This window comes from Aplidium turbinatum, chromosome 8 (genome assembly GCF_918807975.1).
Source record: "Aplidium turbinatum chromosome 8, kaAplTurb1.1, whole genome shotgun sequence".
Taxonomy (NCBI): domain Eukaryota; kingdom Metazoa; phylum Chordata; class Ascidiacea; order Aplousobranchia; family Polyclinidae; genus Aplidium; species Aplidium turbinatum.
In genome coordinates, this window is record NC_137479.1 from 3,738,306 (window position 1) to 3,758,741 (window position 20,436).

Here is a 20,436-nt window from a genome sequence, read left to right on the forward strand (position 1 = left end):
TCACTATGCATTTGACAACAGGAACATTGAATAAAATTAAAATTGCAGTTCAGGAATGTATATATAGATTCGTGTTTCAAATGCTAACACCTGTAATTTCTTTTCCGGTTATAAGTTCTTTGTGTAGGTTAAATTTGCAAGCACTATGATGGTTTTGCATTATTTTGAAATCTTTTTTTCCGACAAGTTTTAGGCTACTCTAATAATAATTTCGCCGAAAGGTTTGTAATTCATCTGGTGGCTCCTTTTATTCCTTCTTTCTGGCAACACTAGTTATTCCTTTTTGTGAAAGAAAATTGGATATTCCGTGCTTCTATAAATCTCTTGTGGAGCATTTCATAATTGGCATATCGCGGATCTGTTAAGGCTGAAGATTCTGTGCTATTTCACTTGTTTTTTGTGCGCTTACAATAATTGCTACATTGTTACGTAATTCTATTGTGAAATAAGAATTTCAAGGTGGACTGTTTTCAATTTGTATGTTCATACTAATGTACTTCAGAAAGCTTCACATCTGAAAGCTTATCAAAGTACAAACTTTCTAAAGGAGTGTAGGCTCCAGTCCACTCACAACCAACAATAAATGACAATTCTTGCCATTTGACAGGTGTATATAGAACGATCTGTTTCAGGCTAACAATTCTCCATTAATCTTGAAGGTTTAGCGTCTCCAACGATTTGCGATACGACGCGGAACGAGACTTACGCGATATTGGAGCGAAGCATATAAAGGTTTATCCTCTAAACAAGGTAGGGCATTCATCTGTCTTGAATTATTATATGCTATTTTGGGTGAAGAATAACTAGATATGTGGTCTCTCGTTTGGATGTTGATTGGGATGATTTGCTTTTACTTTTTTCTAAAGTAATGGCTTTCAACTTTTTTACCTTTATCAAATCTTTTGATTTAAACGCATGTATTTTGGAAATAACCCAAAGCAGCTGCAGTTAAAACATAAATATAAATGAACTGTTACCTAAAATTAAGCGCTGCATATGGGTAGCTATTTTATGTGCGAGTGGCACTGCAGATGACCGAGTACTTTCGGGATACGAATCCACGGGCAATGTGTTCCTACTTGACCGCAATATGTCTTACGCGCATGTTAAGTTATGCAAGGCAACTGTAAACAATAAACATGCGCTTGAAACCATGAGGTGTTCTGCCATGGCTCGAGCAACTTTTTTATAAACCATGTGCTGTTGTAGCTTGCCTTGAAAAATAGTGTCAATAGTCTGATGAAGAAGTTAGTAGCAAACTACCTGTTGCAACCAACTTTTACAAGCTCAAACTACCAACAAAATCTTAATTTGAACAGTGAATCAACACGTCGGATACTGGAGTTCTTGGTCATTCACAGTTCAATATATTATGAGTTAATGATAATGAACCTGCACACTTCATTAACATACTACGATGCAGCCCGCGATAGTGTATGAAAATAAGACATCTCGCTTTCAATGTGGAAACGCAAAGAATACGTCATGTTTTAGTATTTTTTGATTGCAAAAATTTATTTTTTACAGTTCAAATACGGAAAGATTACCGCTCGAAACAACGGTGCAGTGAAGAAGGGGGTTATATTTTCCACGTATTCTTCGTTGATAGGAGAGAGCCATTCCCAAGCTAAGTACCACACTCGGTTAAAACAAATTCTTCATTGGTGCGGGGAGGATTTTGATGGAGTGGTGAGTGGGTAGATTGTCATGCTTTGTCGCTAAAAAGTATGTCGAAGTTTTACCTCCGTCATGAAAGGGAGTTTTTGGAACCAAGACTTCCACTTTGTGAGTTGCTCCATGTTGAAAGCACCGAATCATGACGGTGGAACATGTTTGTTTATCCATAGTTTATTTAGTTAATAAATAGTCATAAAGTTTGCACTGTGCCATTTGCATTAAATATCTGAACCGTTGATAATTTCCAGATTATTTTTGATGAGTGCCACAAGGCGAAGAACCTTGTACCATCCGGTGCTGGGAAATCCACCAAGACTGGAATAACGGTGGTTGAGCTTCAGAAACAACTCCCCAATGCCAGGTAGTGTAATTTTGTCCCAACAGTTTACAACACATAGTCACATGCAGCATAGGCGGCGACTCCAGGGGGGCGGAGGGGGGCAGCGCCCCCCCCCCCCCGTGAATTTAGCTCGGGGTGGCTGCCCCCCCGCAAATTATTTAAAAAATCCTAAATCAAATGTTTCTAAGTTCAGATTTGCGTTAGTTTGACCTTCATTGCGGATCGATCTCAATTAAAAGATCTACTTGTTGCAACAAGAGCGCTGCTCCTGAGAAAACAAAAGAAACAGAAGTAGGCTGCGGTAGCTGATAAAGTTTCACAGGCTTTTTTCTTTAAGTTTATTTTTGCGTGTCATGTGAGCGAAAGTGAATTTTCCTTGGGTCTTTTCTTTATTACTGTAATACCAAAACTTAACAAATTTTGTTGCATCTTGCTGTAATAGCCTACTCGCATAATCTTATTTAGTAACCAACCTTGCCGTATCAATATTACTCGGAGATCAAAGCCAGACATTGTGACGTAAAACTTGAACTAAATTGCGCGTGATTAGTGTAGACCAGGGCTACTCAACTAATGTTAGCAAAGGTCCATTTTGACAAGTTGAATATTTTTGCGGTCCGGTGAATATTTCATAGGCTATGCAACCCGAAAATTAAACAACCAGTAGCCTACGAGCATCGAAACACTTTTCAGGTAGTATGTAACACGACTTGGAGTTTTGTTTGACACAAACAAAGAAATAAAAAAGGAAAAAATGTATTGAGTTTTTTGTGGTGTGGCTGTGTGGATTGCACATCAGAGAAGACGGCAAAGTGTTAGGTGGTCTGGGGGCAAAGCCCCCAGCTCCTTGGATAGTCACAAAAAATTGCTTTTCCTTAATGGGAATCTGTTTAAAGAGGCTCTAAAATGTGGCAATGAGGTTATTCTTCCAGAAGCCCGAGGTCCACCTTCAACACCCGGAAGGTCCGGGTTCGGACCGCGGTCCGCCAGTTGAGTAGCCCTGGTATAGATTGTAGAAGTACCTGTACTCTTATCGATTCTTAGCGAAGAATTCACCTTTGTTACGCTGATTCAAAGTCATCAATCGTTGAAGCAATGTAAAAATCGAAAGTTTTCCTCCTTGAATGGAAGCTAAGGGACACAGTATTCACATTTTCTAGATGCGCGCTAGAATGCGCTGGAAATTATATTATCGCAACAATTGTTCGTGCTATGCAATGACGATTTGTATCGCTAGTTCCTGTGTTATTTCTAGGCGGACAAATATGACCGGTCTAGATGGTACTTCCCGCGGACATCACATGCTGTGACGACGGACATGTCCGATGTTCGCCGTGAATTTCGTGGCCTGAGCCTACATTATAAAGCTTGGCGATATACAATGGCATATATTATAGACGCAAAAAAACATCAATGCTGATAAACAAACATCAGCATTTTGAATGCAAGCAATCAGTCGGCTAAAAAGTTTGCCCCCCTATCAATTTGTAGTAAACTTCCTAGGGACTCCGAGAACGAAATGTTAATGTAAGTATGATTTTATATTCTAGAGTTGTATATGCCAGCGCTACTGGGGCATCGGAGCCGCGTAACATGGCGTACATGTCCAGACTGGGTCTTTGGGGGCCGGGTACTCCATTTCATGACTTCATGGACTTTATCCAGGTAAATGCTATGTACAATTGTACATTCATGGCATGCTTTCGTATCAATTTTGTTTCTTATGCTTGCGCCGATCACTCTGCTATTTAAAATGAAAAGTTAAGTAAAAAATTATTGACGCTGTTTTGGAAGAAGTTCGATTGTGTCTCTCTCATAGCAACTTATTTATGCCTAGTAGAAATCAAAAATTAATTCAGTTTGAAAGCTGCAATTCTTCGTTAGGAGATAGTACGTCATCAAACCTATCTACTCTGAAGCAATGTCCACCAAACTTAGTGGTACAACTCTTCCAGTACAGTCTGTCCTGTTATACCGCAGCATCAAAAGCACCTTTTCACGGACATTACTCAAAGCTCTTTGATGGGAAACCGGCAAGCCCTCTGCAAATGTGCAATGATACTAAAAAGCGTTGTAAACCCAGAGTTGGAAAAAAGGCCCAACTGCATAAAAAGCTGTCAGTTCCCTTTATGGGAGACTGCAAAGTTTCCATTTCTCGTGTAAATCTAGAACCTACAGAGGCAGTGGCAAGAAACTTTGTCACTTGTTCAAGAAAACAGAAAACGGTTCAAAAATACAGGCACAACATCACAAAAGCTTAATTCTAAATTTTATTTATTCTCTTCTTTTTGTGTGATCATAAAAGGAAGTTCTTTTAAGCAACTTGAACTTCCTGATATATGTCATGAAGGTGTCTTGGTTAAGAGATTCTTACCCATGTGCAGCCAACATAACTATTAACGTGGTTTTTGTACAGGCGGTGGAGCGGCGCGGTGTCGGGGCAATGGAGCTGGTGGCGATGGATATGAAGCTGCGGGGAAGCTACATTGCCAGGCAGCTCAGCTTTTATGGCGTCTCCTTTAAAATTAATGAAGTTGCCCTTGACCCCTCCTTTGTCACCATGTATAACAAAGCCGTCAAGTTGGTAGGTGTTGGAAATTGTTGAAGGCGAATGTTGAATGGCTGAACGTGTCGCCAGTAGTGATGGTGGATGGCATACTGAGCATAGTGGCGGTTATTTTGAGACCAGCGATTAAAACAATTACACGTCTCTCCTAATTAATTTGTTTTTGAAATAAACATATCTATTTTCTGCTAAGCAATAAATACTATTAATACAACAAAAAGTGCTCAATGCCAAGCAAAAATGCCAAGCAGAGCAAATTACATCAAATATAGTTATTACTTTTAAAAGCCTGTTTCACCTTAACAGCCTGTTTACAGCCTGTTTCACCTTAAACGAGGGACATCAGAAGGTCCTTATTCAAATAGAACTCTCTATTTACTAATATATTCTATTTAAATAAGGACCTTCTGATGATGCCCCTTTTAGGGTGAAACAGCTTGTAGAGGTTTTAGAAAGTAATAACTATATTTGATCTATTTACTACTTTGTAACTGTCATCTATCGTGGCATCTTGTGGCATACCATTTCATCCCTCCTTGTAAGTTTTTTGTAGGCAAGGTGACGTCATTGAACGTGTTAATGATTTCAGTGGATGATTGCTCGAGAGGCATTCCAAACGGCAGCATCCATGATGGAGGCGGAATACCACATGAAGAAATCAATGTGGGCGATGTTTTGGTCGGCTCATCAACGATTCTTCAAGTATCTCTGCATCTCAGCAAAGGTTAGTTGGTTAGGAAATGACACAATTTTCATCGGAGGTGTAAAGTGATTTGCTAAACATTGCTGGGTTCTTTCTCCGTTAAAAGTGTTTTCAATTTTCGTTGAGTTTAGAGTATTTTAAACTCTTGAAATATTATTACAAACTATTACAAACTTTATATTATTACAAACTTTATATTTACAAACTTATTACAAACTTTATACATCGACCCAAAGGCTTGGTTGGCTTGACATTAATGTGCTCAGTCCAGCTTGCTTGGTCGGTCTTTCACTGATCTCACTCCTTCCAAGGTGAAGCACACTGTGTCTTTGGTGCGAGAGGCTGTCAAACATGGGAAGTGCGTGGTGATCGGGATGCAGTCCACCGGGGAGGCGAGCACTATCGATCAGCTTGAAAAAGCCGGAGGAGAGTTGGATGATTTTGTTTCCACAGCAAAGTGAGTGATGCAACCTCATGTTTATTCTACCGACTTCGACCTGGGATAGAAAGCTGGTTCGGACTTTCTACTGCGGCGACCGGCTCAAATTCGCGAGTCTCGTGAGAATTTTCTCCTCGAGAGCTTTCTCGCTTTGAACCGCGACGGATTCAGGGCCGTGTAAACCGGGAATGCAAGAAAGCTAAATGTAGTGTACGGTATTGATGTAATGCTGAAAGGTTATGTCTACAAACTCGCATACCTTGTTTGCAGGATTTCCCGATTCGGTGCCGCCGATTTTCAGACGGTTTTATTCGGTGCTTACACGCTGTCAAACAGCGTTTCAGTATTTTTAAACGGTACCCGGACATTTTGCCGAAAGACATTTTTCCGAAAGACATTTTGCTGAATGGACATTTTGCCGAAACTCCTTTTTGTGTTATATGTATCGATATTCTCCACAGTGTGTTTTAGTCTATCGTTCACAACCTTAGTCCTTTCGGCAATTTGTCCATCGGCAAAATGTCTTTCGGCAAAATGTCCGTGCACGTTTTAAACACATTGATTTGTATGGAGACGAAAGTTCTCTAAAATCTCACGGCTGTATCTAGTGTTTAACGTAATAGAGAAGGAATTATAATAGAGATTATTCAGAGGAGTGGTGAACTAAGTTAAAACCTAGTTACATCATATGGCTATCAAACAAAGTTTAATGATTAAAATATAATTATCTGTATGAAAACAGTATTGAAAGCCCACGACAGCTTCTGTTTGTTTAGAGCAATGTTTGTACCCTTTCGTTGGTTAAGTTTCATTCAATGTCTCACATTACCCTGCGATCTACTGATCACTTTGAACTTCTGCCATCATGCGCTGCGCTAAAAGAACGATATAGGATTATAGGTATACGCGCAAGATGGCGGCAGGCTGTTGTATTTGCAATATTCCTGTGCACTCTGAAGGAATGACGCGCAGACCGGTTCAATTAGGATTATGTTGAAACCAGGGCGGTGTTGGAGAATCTTATCGATCGCCATTTCCCTGCTCCCGATCGGAAGAGAGTGACTGCCTTATTTGGTAAAGACTTCTACAAGCAATCCAGCACCGAGCAGGAGAGAGAGACATCGCAGAAGAGAAAGTTGCCTGTCAATGGAAAAGTATGTTCTTGGCAATTTTTGTTGTGTTTTGAGTTCACAGCTACTTTAAATTTACTTGAGAAAACCATTGATGCATTGAATAGAAAGTTTCATAAATGTAGATTGTATGAGACACAAATGAAGTGAGGCCTACTTAACAACCAATCAGCCGTGACCCATTCATGCAAACAGCCAACTTATCACAAACTTTAAGTTTCACGGAAGTGATAACTTAATATTTATAAAAATTCTCATAAACCACGTTTTAACATAAAAGTTTTCCTCTGTTGGAATCAATTGAAGAGGTTGGTCCTCCTTCTATCAGAGAAAGGCGGTTGGATGAGTTTGTAGATTTGCGTCCACTTTTTAGCCTGCCATTAAGGCTCTTGTCAAGACACCACCGTGCTTCGATCTACTGGCGATGCATTGCTACTTGGGTTAACTTTTTGCAGAAAAAATTAAACTTCCTTTGTTTAACTTCGTACTAACTAATAACGTTCAATTTTGACCACACAGCAAGATAATGAAGTTTTCATCCTCATCAGAGTATTCCTCCTTCCAAGAGACTTAGGAAGGGATCAGAATCAAGTGGAGATGGGGCAACCTCTACTAGCGAATCTGCTGATGAGGAAGATCTATCATCAGATGATGATAATTTATCTCTTGCATCGCTTGACTCAACTTGTACTGATGAGGATATTGGGAAAATATTTGGAGATGCTTCTGATAGCGAAGGTAGAAAATATTTGTAGATATTTCGCTTTATTTTTGTAGATTCTCCAATGAAACATTTCAAGAGGAGTGCATAGAATAGCTTGATCTGTTTTAGAAGCTTTTCTCGGCCTGACTTATTCGTGTACAATCGATCATTTCTGCTTTGAGCGTCACGACCTTCCTCCGACACAATTCTCCACTGTTGTTTCAGACAACGAAAGTCCTGTCAAAAAGAAAACGAAATTGCGGAAAAAATCGTCATCTTCAAGCAAAGAAGAAGATTCCGATGATCCTGGTCTTACCCTCGAAAGCTTAAAGAAGGTTGATGAGGAAGCCGACCTGCTTACTAGCATTGATGCTCTCTCTGGTATGTTGCCTTGTGGATGTGAGCATCTACATCAAGTATATCAGCCAAGGGCAAAACCGTATTTCATGCAGTCAACTCGAATAACTTGTTGCGCCGCTGTCCATTATTTATGTAGCTAATGCATAATGTGCAGTGTGCATCCAGGTAGCGACCGAACACAGGCGTTGGCAAGCCATGCAACAGTAGCACCAACCATAAACCAGAATATTATTTGGTGAGAGGAGGTATTTAGTCGTGGGAGGTTTGAATGCATTCACACAGGGAACGATGCCGCTGGCCCTTCTGACAATCTTTAATTGTGATTTATTTCACAGGTACTCTGACGTCATCACTGCCAGGTATGGGTCCGGTTGAGCGAGCACAGGCACTCAAACGTGAACTTTTAAATCGTCTCCAGCTCCTCGGGCCTTCACTGCCTAACAACATGCTGGATGAACTAATAGATGCTCTTGGTGGTCCAGAGAATGTCGCCGAGGTAAACACTCGCATAGGTCGCTTGGTACAAATTAGTTCATCCGGTTGTTTACTACCTTATCAAGGTTGTCGGACCACTCGGCAGGCGACAACTCAGCAAGTGCATTTCAGCTACTGTCTAAGTCAGCAAATGAGATTTTCTCTTAGCATCGTACATGTTTTTTGCTTAGTCATTGCTTGCTAAACTGAGTTTGCTTACTTGTGTCGTACTAAGCTTCGGCTTGCTCAGCTGTTACTGCTCAGTTTTATCATTTGCCAAATTCAGCCACTTGCTGAAATGCTGCTAGCTCATTTGACTTTGCTCAACTGCCATGTGCTCAGTTCACAACTGCTGACTTGTAAGAGATTCCCTTATCAAGCTACCCTCGGCTCCTTCACCATCCACATATCTTGATTAAAACGTAAGCACGATCTTTGATGTCAAGGCAACGATCAACTTTGCAATATTTCTGTCTCTGATAAACATCATTGGCGAATAAACTTTTAACATGTCAGTCAACTTAAAAAGAAAGCTAAGGGTAGCGGGCAAGCAAGTGGGCGTGGTATGCGTGAGTATGTGCTTACATCGCTTCAATACAATAGAACTAGTAAGGTTAACGAGAGCATTTTATATTTGTTCCACCCTCCCCCTCAGATGACCGGTCGGAAAGGGAGAGTGATCGCTACAGATGCCGGCAACGTCGAGTACCAGTCCCGGGCAGAAAGTGATGTTCCGGTCGAACTTTTGAACATCAAGGAAAAGCAAGTAAGCCATTGGCTACGTTTCATTACGTCATCAGGAACCACTTGTCATCAATAACCCCCCGATCTCTTATGTTGATGTTGGTGCGTGGTCGCAACTGAAGCGATGCTTGTTTGGAATTAACCACATTGCGTCTTACTCACCCCATTGATTGCACTGTAACAGCGTTTCATGGATGGCGAGAAGAACGTGGCGATCATCAGCGAGGCGGCAAGCTCAGGGATATCGTTGCAAGCGGACAAGCGCGCGCGGAACCAGCGACGACGAGTACACGTCACGCTTGAGCTGCCTTGGAGCGCCGACCGAGCCATCCAGCAGTTTGGTAAGACACCGACCAGACAATCAGCCACTTTTTGCGTTGATTTAACGTTTGCAGACGTTGAATCGATGTAAAAAAGGATTGAACCAACTGCGCCTTCAAAGTAACTGATTTTTTGTCATTTTCTTTATGTGCAAACTCTGAATCTGTGCAGTGGTTGTGTTGGTAGCCACTTTATCATGTCAAATTCTCAGTAAGACCCAATGACATCGTCAACCAATCAGAACATGTTTGAGTGGCTACCGTCCAATTGTGCCCCTTCTCGCACTCAGCCAGAGAATTGATCAGTGCTTTGAACTTTGTTTAGTAATTACGTTAGTTAATTACTTTGGACTTACAGAAGAAAACAGAGTTATGACAGTGATGGGAATCGAACCCACGCCATAGAAATGTATTTCCTAGCCATAACCTTCTAGGCCACGCTGGCTACGGCGGAACGTTCAATTAATTTACTTGTTATGATAACTCTTTGCATTTTTTCTCTGTTTTACTTCTAACTTCCATTTATGTAATGACGTCACATACAACGTAGCTTCTGATTGGTTCATGCTTTACAGGCTCTTACAAAAGTTGTTGTGTTAAAGTGGCTACCGGTTGTGTTGTAGTCAGGGTTGTAGAGTCCCGCGAAAAATATACGACTCCGACTCCTCGATGTATAACTGGCCGACTCCAGCTTCAATGGTGTCAGATTTTTTTAACTTTTTGTCCTTTTTCATATTTTTAAAATTTAATTTTACTTAAATTGTGATCGATATTGAAACGGGGGCTTTCACAAAAACTGGCAAAAACAAACACTTCTATTTTCTAATAAAGGTTTAGAGCGCAATACAGAGAACAAGAAACAAAATTTTGAAAAAATATTATAACCAAACAAATTCATTGCTTATCGTTTTCTATCAAATTTAAGTTGGCCTTATGTCTAACGACTCTGACTCCGGACGCGCCAAAATCCTTCCGACTTTGCAGCTATGGAATGACTATGTTGCAGCTAAATCTGTCCAATTGCACTACATCGTGGCCAAGTAGCCATTCGTACCAATAAACCGGAACAATTGCTCAGAAAGTCAGTTCTGACCACCGAGAAGGGGTGGCTTGCTGTAATGGCGTACACATAGCGTCATTTTCATAGCTAATACAACTCTGCTTTTTTTCAACTTCGTTTACAAGAAGCATAAAAGATTATTTTAAATCGAACTTGATTTGTTGGTTGAGTTAAACGTTACAACCATGAAGTGTTTGTGGTTTCTTTAACCTCACTATTATGCTGGACAGACTTGATCAGTTCTTCTATTTCAGGTCGTACCCACAGGTCAAACCAGGTCAATGCCCCAGAATACGTCTTTCTCATCACTGAGTTGGCTGGGGAGCAAAGATTCGCTTCCATTGTCGCCAAAAGATTGGAAAGTCTGGTAAAATTTCATTTCGGATTATTTTCCGCATTTCGTTGTAAGGCTTTGATGCTAAAACATACTTCCTCACTGTGCAAGTGTGCAAGGTCCATGAAGCCAGCTGCAATTGACTTCTGACAAAGACACGTGTCACACTTGTTGCGGCATCCGCTGTGTTGTTGTTTGTCGTGTCCAGGCTTACACCCAGTGGTTGAAGATTTAGATTAAGTGGACGGGAAGGCAAGGAAGCCAATCTTCGTGTCCACCTTCAGGCATGCCTTTAAGTGTCTTGCTAAAGACACAGCCGCATGCTCTTGGGCGGTGTCGAACCGGAGCCCTTTCGATTGCCGATTGCTGTGTTGCTTCAACACGACATTCTTGCTACAACTTCATACTTTGTGGTGGTGTTCACTCAGGGGGCACTGACCCACGGCGACCGCAGAGCGACAGAGACGCGCGACTTAAGCAAATACAATTACGACAATAAGTACGGACGGAAAGCCCTCGATTCGGTGATGAAGGCCATAGCCGGGTACGATGCGCCGTTGGTATCGCCCCCCTCATCCTACAAGGGACATTTCTTCAAAGGTGGGGTAATGTTATGCACTAAATTGTTGTTTTGTGTCGATATTTTATCACCACCAAAGTCACAGAACGAATACGCAACTTGATGCACTAACACCTCACCACAACGCAGATATCCGACAAAGCTTACTCGGAGTTGGCCTCATAACTCGAGAGGCTGACCAAGCGCAGTACCAGCTCGATAAAGGTGAGTCAGCGTATTTGTAGATGAGTTAGCATATTATAGGCATTTTATGATTCGTTTTTTCTTAGTGAAAATGAGCAGCATCTGAATGGCCTACACGCAACCACACATGGTGTTGAAAGTTTAAGTGAAATTTTTCCAGTCCAAACCAATCGTTGGTAACTGCTGTTGTGCGCCAGAACATCAAAATATTTGTTGGTGTTGAGATGGCTTAAGCCTGCAACATGACTAAACCTCCGAGAATGAGAGAGGAGCTGTCTGTGTGCAACCATGTCGTTGACGCTTTGGCTCAGGTCTATCCCTTTGCGACTCCAGGGCCGAGGTGTCAGACGACTTCGACCAATCCGAGGGATTTGAAGAATTCCCACTCGACTTGCGTATGATACGTTACATTTATTGTATTATGATTATGCAGGTGACTCATTGGTTGATTGATTGAATCTTTATTCTCGGACCGCGAAAGCTTTTTTGAGAGCTTAATCATGGCAGTTTCGCATACTTGTGGAGGCTTTTGACGCACCCCGGTCACCGAGGTTGACAAGAATGAAGTTTCCGATTGTTGAAGTCTTGTTACCGGGGAATTATTCCGTCCATTAGATGCAGCTGAATGGAGAGCGGTCCTTAACATGCGTTGCTCAATTGCACACCCCGAAAGTTGAACCAGCACCGCTTGATCTTAAAGCTTCTTCGTTTACGAAGTCACGCGCTAACCAACTGAGCTATCGGGGCGGATGATAGACACTGTTGCAGCATGCTACACCCAACCAGTATCATTAAACAATTGAGATCTTTACAGATTACAACAACATATTCAAGTTTATGAACCGCATGTTGGGTATGGAGGTCGATCGACAGAACGCGCTTTTCCAATTCTTCTCGGACACCATGCAGGCCATCATCATGGAGGCGAAGCGACAGGGCCAGTACGATCAGGGGATCGTAGGTAGGCTTGCACGACTCGATCTTTACGTCGCTGACCACTGCCGCTTGTGGTGGAATGACGTCATCGTCTAGAATAGATTGTTTCATATCCAAAAGTTCCGCTTTACTGAATTAATGGAAAAAATATAATTGAAGTGCGTTTCTAAACGTGCAATGCATGTGACTGTCAGTATTTTGACTATTTGTTTCAGGCACATTGTTGTAATATTTTTCATACATCATAGTTTAGTATAAATCATTAACTGTAGTTAGTTACACATAGTTTGCCAGTTGTCCTTTGTCAGTGATCTGAAAACATGCGATTCATGATATGAATCGCATGATTGGAAAGCGAAGTATGCCACAATGGCTTTGTTTTGAACAGATGTTGGCGCCGGAAGCAACAATGTGGAGAGGGTGAAGTGCAGGGACTTCCCCGTGGCTTCGGGCGGCACCGCATCCCTTCACACTGTGAGGGTTGAACGAGGAACCTCGTGGGAAGAGGGACTGAAAATATGCAAGGAGAGCTCTGTTGGAGAGAATAGCGGATTCTACGTCACGTTTCAGGTGAAGTAAACAAAAGCCAACGTTGACGCACAACCCTCACGCGACGCGTCACACACTTTACGTCAGTGCAGCTGTTGTTATGATCAGGCTTTGATAGATTTTAATCTTTGATTTTGTTTTCACAGAAGAAGAACGGCAAGCATATGGTGATGTTGGCAATCGAATACAAATCTCGGCGCCACAGAGCACCTTCGCTCTTCCTCATCTACAGACCTAACACTGGAAAGCAAACACGCAGAGAGACACTTGAAGATATTAAAAAGAAGTATCGAAGATGCAGCGAAGAGGAGGCAGAGCAATGGTGGACGCGGCACCACCTGGCATCCTTGGAACAATGCACTCATGAATTCTGGTAGGTAGCCGTACTGACCAACCGGTTGAGGTGTTACTGAACAGCGAGACAGATATTAGTAAATATAATCAATATTTCCCAAGCACAAATGATGCTCGACTGCCCTGGCAGAGATATGAGAACCAAACCATATTCTGCTGTGTGCATGGCCTCAATGTCAAAACTTACGTGAAGGGAGTTAATTACAAAGGATCGTTGGTTGGATTTTTTGAAATTCTGAACTTAATTTTGAATATTTTAGGCAGGGAGTGTGTAATCGTGGAGGAATAGCCTCCTGTCATGTGGGCAAACGTCGTTGTACTTACCACGTGTTAAGCGGGAGTGTGCTTGGAGTGTGGAGAATTGTGGAGTACGTGCTGTCGGTAGAAGGCGGTAACAAGTATAAGATGCAGATTGTACGACTGAGGACTTCTGACGGCGGCAAGTTGGTCGGTAAGTTGACCGCTCGACTTTCATTGACGTTGGTTGCGGAGAAATTACTCGATGTTCAAATTCTATTTTGTCCCATTAGTAGAGGTGGCCAGTTCTTGCTACGATTGTTTTCACTTCCATTCTCCATCTCAATGTCTCCATCGCATCTTTCTCCTTCATCTCGACCTTGTCTGCCTCACTCTTCACCTGTTCTTTTTAGGCGTCTCTACTTCTTGATTGAATCTTTATCCTCGGACTGAGAAGATTTATTGAGAGCTTAACTCTGGCAGTTTTGCATACAAGTAGAGGCTTTGAACGACTGACGCAGGCTCTGTTACTGAGTTTGACCGAGTGGCGTTTCCGATTATTGGGAGTTTTGTTGTCTCTGAATATTGTTATTTTATAGTTCTTGCAATGCGTTGCTGCTAATCTAACCCTTGGTTTGGTTTGGAATTTTTATCCTCGGACTGACAAAGCCTCTGATAGGTTATTCCTTGTAGTTTCGCATACTTGTAGAAGCTTTAACCCTTTGGTCACAACACTTGCTTTTGAATTTTATTGTTGCTTAGCATTTACTTTTGTCCATTTGTCCGGCCTGGTGTTGGTTGACTTACCGAGGCACGTATTATATCAGGTCTCCTCATCCCATCCACTTGCACAGCGAGCTTGATAGCCGCGCTGTCATCCGAAAATGATCTATCCGATCAATCACAAAATGCCACGTCATTGTCAGTTTCAAGGGATTCGTATGACGCCGTGAGTGACGATTCAGACGATTACGAAGATGTCGAAGAAATCGAACCCGATGAAATGCTTTCTAGTGTTCTTTTTTCTAAACGTCAGTTCTCTTGGACCACGTGACGTCGCTTTGACCCATGACCGTTCAGGGTCACTGGGCACTATTTATGTTGCGTCTATGTTCTCCACTTGCGGTGGAGGCTTCCCGTCGTCAGAGATTTTCACTGCCTGGGCATAGTGTTTCCTGCGTTACAACATGTGGTACACCAGAGTGAAAGCTTTTCAATCAACGCCTCGTTTCAAAATCTAATTCTGTCAATAGTGTTTCGCTCTGTGCTGATGTGGACAAGCAATAGCTTATACGTTGAACGTTTGTGTGGTCTCATATCAAATGCATTCCACGTTGCTGTGTCCTCTTTTGCTTTCATGTCACGTGATGCCGGTTTGATGTGACGTAACTGCCACGTAATGGGGAATCACCCAAAAAGACCATTTTTGTTAGTGTCTTGAGATGGAGGATCTTCCTAGAAAGGTTAATCTTGGCAGATTAACTTGTGGAGTATGAAGAATAGGGGGTCCCACTTTTAGGCGACTTTTCAGGAAAATTAGGTTCGGGTCAAATTCTGATTGGATTTTCGTCACTGATTTCAAAAATGACGTTATTTTTTCATTATGACGTCATCTTGATGTGCAGCTACCGGATTTTTGCTATTTTGACCTTATCACGAATAGGATAAGAGCTAGAGAGTTGGAACTTGTGCCAAAATGACCGGAAGGGACGATTTCCTATTTGTTGCCAATACAATATGAAACGCTAACTGCAACAGAAAAGGAGTTATTTTGAAAAACATGTTTTTGCTCATTTTTGGACAAAAAATGAGAAACACAGCAATTTTGCTACAGTGACGCTTGTATTTCGATTGTTAAGTTGCTGTGCTGCGTCATAATAATTAAGTACAGTGGTAGTAGTCTAGCATATTGTATTTACAATTGATTACCTCAGCATTGATTTTTACATGCATGTTGCAATTACTAATACTAGCTAACTTTAAACCCTTGATCATTTAGTTCTAGATGTATTAAATCTATCAAAAAAAAAACACCATTCAACAACACAACACAGCTCAATGGGATGATTTATCACACCATACTGTGCAAAGCAGCACGAATGCGCAAGTCTGTTTTGGCCAAATCATCTTGGTCATCATCTCGAATCAAGCCGTTCACAACGCCTTTCAGTCTGCCAATGAAGCGCTCTGTTCCTCGATTGTTGTTGTCGATCATACGCCAAAACACTGATGGAGAAGAAAAACTTGCTATGCATGGAGCCACCTTACTTTCTTCGGAGAAGAATCACGTAAGTTGCCACGCTTCAAAAGCGTCTGCATCAACGTTTCTTAGAAAACTTTTCTGTCTTCCCGCATCAGCAGCAAAAGGCGGAGCTTTAGCGTGGGAACTTAAAGCAACGTTTTTAGAGCTCAACCATTGGGATGCATGCTTAACGAAATGCTTCAGAACAGCGTTGAATACTGGTTCATCAACAGATTTATATGCAAGTAATTAATCTCTTGTAAACAGTACAATTGAGGGACCTTCAGCAGCGGAAGGTTTAAGATGGATGACCAAAGTTGCTGGCAAATAAACACAAACAATGAAAGAAACCATACGTTGAAGTTAAGGAATATCCTGAGGCTCAACACTACCCAAAAATCAGCATTCTTAAGTAACCACTCGGTGTTGTTATCCAACGCGCATGGGACACGCCTTCTTGACGATAAAAAAGTAGGGGTTTCAAATTTCCTGGAACATCCATCAATAAATGAGCTGCCAGAGCAAGAAGACACATATGGTCGCTCCGAAAAGATGAATCTTTAGCTTCTTTCTTGTTCTCAGAAAACCATACGATCGTGGCTTTTAAATGATTTGCGGCTATAGATAGCTCTGATGGAAACTTTACAATCTTGTCAGATTTTCAGATGTTGGGGCTTAGGTTTTGGTATTTTCTTAATTCTGTTCATCAAACCACCATCTTCGTAAGCATTAGGGCATTTCACTTTGCCTTCCAAAAATTTTTTGCGTGTGTAAAGTAAATCTCATTTACATGGAATGCATGGAGCCACCTTACTTTCTTTGGAGAAAAATCACGTAAGTTGCCACGCTTCAAAAGCGATGATGATGATGGAAGAGCCATTCGAGAGTCTGTACCACTAGCTACCACTGTACTTAATTGTTAAACAATGTGGCGCAGCTTAACAATCGAAATAAAAGCATCACTGTAGCAAAACCCAAGCAAAATTGCCGTGTTTCTCTTTTTTTGTCCAAAAATGAGCAAAAACATGTTTTTTCAAAATAACTCCTTTTCTGTTGCAGTCAGCGTTTCATATTGTATTGACAACAAAGAGGAAATCGTCCCTTCCGGTCATTATGAAAAAATAACGTCATTTTTGAAATCAGTGACGAAAATCCAGTCAGAATTTGACCCGAACCCAATTTTCCTGAAAAGTCGCCTAAAAGTAGGACACCCTAATGAAGAACTTCCAAACAATATCAAAGTGATCGGTTGCTATCGTAACAAAGGTGGTCGGCTGCAACTTCAAGGTGATTTCAATACCCGCCTTTAGACTGTGCCAGTGTGCCTGCTTAAGCGTCGGCTGGTGATTTGTCGAGGCATAGCAACCTGACACCGGGTTATTGCTTCCAGTAAACTGCTTGATGTCAGGATCTGCTATTTAAAGGTAGACCATCAATTTGTCAAAACTCGTATCCGCCTGCTTGCAAAAGGTTCGTTTAATAATTTTTTGATGTTTGTTTATAAAGGTGCCCACACGTGTTTCCCTGACTGGAACGCTTGAGTTGCATCTTGAACTGAATCAATATTCGTAATTGTGTGGTGTGAAAGTTTTTATGGTTTCTAGGCTGCAATACTAATATTCAATTCTCCTGTTGAGAAAGAAGATTGAGCTTCATGTCACTGGCTGTGTATTTCAGGGGATCACATTTGTTTGTTGCAATATCGTGGACATGAAAAAGTTAACTTTGACCCGGTGGGGTTGGTCTTTTAATACCGTCTTGCTTGTTGACACCGGGTAGCCACTTTAACAAGTCGAAATTCTGCCACTGCGAATGACTACAATGCAACCGCCAACCAATCAGAACATGTTATAAGAGGCTACCGTCCAATTGTGACCCTTCGAGCACTCATCCAGAGAGTTAATGCTTGTTTTGAACTTTATTTGGTAATTACAGAAGAAAAAGAACAATAGCAGTGGTGGGAATCGAACCCGCGTCAATGAAATGACTACTTTCTAGCCCTAACCCCTAAGTCAACCAGCTGACAAAAAATCCATCACTTAATTTGCTTTCTATCATCTTCTTTTCGCCATTTTTTACGTCACTTAAACCGTAGCTTATGATTGGTTGGCTGTTTCATTCTAGTCATTTTCAGTGGCAGAATTTCGACTTGTTAAAGTGGCTACCTTGACACCGAACGACCACATTCATCTGCGGATGTTTTTAATGAATTTATTCTGATCAAATTTGTATTTGCTCAGGGAATGCTCAATGCATCGTATGACGCCATTTTCTTCACCTGAGCAATATCCTCCCACACTAGTAGGGAGCATATGATAGACCGTATGGTATGTTGTAATGCGAAGGTGACCGGTCCAACAACAGATATACCATGCTCGTTGGTGCATTGTATATCTCCGTCGTTTCAACATTACAAGCTGCTCATTGTGATTTTGTCTTGATGGCAATAAATAACTCGATCAAGCGCCTGATACGTTTGTACACGTTGTCTGTGAGGCTGTACAATGTACACCTTTCACTATGACGTTTTTCATTTGTAAAGACGTCTCCAAGGTGTCATGATATTATTCAAGCAGCCTCCATCAAGGAGGACACAAAAAAACTCAGTGACTTGGGTCGTAATTCCACCTTGAAAGGTGTCACCGTGTGGATGCTTTGTATTGTAAGAAGTGTTGTAGGCGTCAATGAAATAAATTGACGGCGTCAGCGCGAATTGCCTAAAAAATTCACGGCGTTAAGTACTGCGTCAGCTCTCAAAGAAATTGACTGCGTCGGCGCTAATTTCTAGCGCTATTTTAGCCATGGGGTCTCACAAACAGGCCCGGATTTAGGAGGGGGCAGTTGCCCCGGGACCCCTATGTGGAAAAAATGTGATTTTGTGTTATTTTTTTCCTTTTGGCCTTTAAAGTTTCTGCAAAACGCTGTGCAGTACTGAACTGATGCTACTGTAGACGTAGAGGTGGCTTTTCGCGCCGAAGGCGCGAAAACATTTTTTGCACGGGCCCCCCCGATCTAAAAGTGCCCCGGGCCCCCCATCAGCTAAATCACAAAACAGAAGTATTTCAACCAAGTTTAGGCTAACAATAGCTATAAGTAAAGAACAGATATTATGTTTTGAGATGGTATTGTGATTGGCTGCTTAGTGCTTAGCCTACCGTATTAGTTATTGCCTTGTAGAAACGCAAGCATTTCAAAATGTTTGTCCGACAATCTGCTGCGTTTGGGACGCATAATGTCCTTTACTCCTTTCCAAGCGAAAACATGCGTTCCACAGCAGCGCTGGATGGTATTGGTGTGTTGTATTTCAAAAACAAGCCTTGAAAACGTTTACTCGGAAAGGTATCACTGTTCCAAGCGTGCTGTGATGGTGTAGCATAAAATAATACCGTATATCTTTTAACGAGGTCCACTGCACCAACATCGCTCTTTTCAGGGGCATAGAGCTCTTGCGTTTCAGCGTTTCAGAAGCGCTATCTCGAACTGTCGAGCGCTCCCGGGCGCAGATTGTAACAGCGACTACAACCCCGTGGTAGCAACGCTCCGTGTAAAACTACGCAAGAACTCAATAAATAAACAACAAAACTCTACAAAATTAGACTACGAGCAGTTATTGGCAAACTCCCAAGCAATTACAATCCGAATGCAACGTAGAGGTCAAGAACAGGTACGCTGCCCTGTGTGACTCAACTATGAATAAAGAAAGCTCTGACGACTTGTCTTCAAAATGGACAGCTCTTCGTACCGCCATCACAGAATCGGCCGAAGCAGTTATACCGCACAAAGAAAAAGCTGCCAATCAAGTATGGATGACCGACGAAGTTCTAAAGCTCATGGATAAGAGAAGAGAATCGAAGTAAGATCTGAAAAATTTCAACTCACTAAATAAGGAAATCAAAACTCGATGTAAACAACTGAAAGAACGATGGTGGAACCAACAGTGTGACGAGATTGAGCGCAGACCATCCATTGCTCACATCCAAGTGAAGAAGATGCAAAAGAACTCTGTGCACTCCTGCACAGGCTGCATCAAAGCTAAGAACGGTAACATCTTGCTTGAGAAGGATGAAATCCTCGAGAGATGGGCTGAATACATCAGAGACTTGTTCGACGATGCTCGTGGAAACAAACCTGCGATATCGAAAGAGATGGATGGACCACCGATTCTAGAAAGTGAAATACGTCACGCTATAAAGAAAGCCAAATTGAAAAAAGCTCCAGGCCCTGACGCTGTGCATACAGAAACCCTTAAGGTTTTAGACGATTTTGGAATAAAAAAGTTGACTGAAATCGCGAATGAGATTTATGACAGCGGAAAAATTCCGGAGGACCTGTTACAATCGATCGTCATCACATTACCGAAGAAACCTGGGGCGATTGATTGCGAACTACACCGCACAATCAGTCTAATGAGTCATGTCACCAAAATTTTTCTGACCGTTTTACTCCATCGACTACGCAGGTGCATCAATCCCGAAATCTCAGATGTGCAATGCAGATTTGTAAAA

General features: G+C 41.8%; 1 protein-coding gene across 1 annotated transcript in view; it reads left to right on the forward strand.

Annotated features, from left to right (window-relative positions):
* LOC145775300 (protein strawberry notch homolog 1-like) overlaps positions 1–18,407 on the forward strand; it is a 30,081-nt gene extending 11,674 nt beyond the window's left edge. Inside the window, exons 9-29 of the mRNA XM_082586566.1 lie at positions 660–750; positions 1,528–1,689; positions 1,926–2,038; positions 3,568–3,682; positions 4,434–4,601; positions 5,173–5,307; positions 5,598–5,743; positions 6,729–6,879; positions 7,404–7,593; positions 7,784–7,939; positions 8,254–8,414; positions 9,048–9,158; positions 9,321–9,477; positions 10,771–10,883; positions 11,279–11,450; positions 11,560–11,634; positions 12,428–12,574; positions 12,938–13,119; positions 13,245–13,471; positions 13,713–13,903; positions 14,517–18,407. Coding sequence (XP_082442692.1) covers positions 660–750; positions 1,528–1,689; positions 1,926–2,038; positions 3,568–3,682; positions 4,434–4,601; positions 5,173–5,307; positions 5,598–5,743; positions 6,729–6,879; positions 7,404–7,593; positions 7,784–7,939; positions 8,254–8,414; positions 9,048–9,158; positions 9,321–9,477; positions 10,771–10,883; positions 11,279–11,450; positions 11,560–11,634; positions 12,428–12,574; positions 12,938–13,119; positions 13,245–13,471; positions 13,713–13,903; positions 14,517–14,743 — 3,190 coding nt within the window. The 3' untranslated portion in view covers positions 14,744–18,407. The remainder of the gene's footprint in view (positions 1–659; positions 751–1,527; positions 1,690–1,925; positions 2,039–3,567; positions 3,683–4,433; positions 4,602–5,172; positions 5,308–5,597; positions 5,744–6,728; positions 6,880–7,403; positions 7,594–7,783; positions 7,940–8,253; positions 8,415–9,047; positions 9,159–9,320; positions 9,478–10,770; positions 10,884–11,278; positions 11,451–11,559; positions 11,635–12,427; positions 12,575–12,937; positions 13,120–13,244; positions 13,472–13,712; positions 13,904–14,516) is intronic.
* Positions 18,408–20,436: the final 2,029 nt, after the last annotated feature.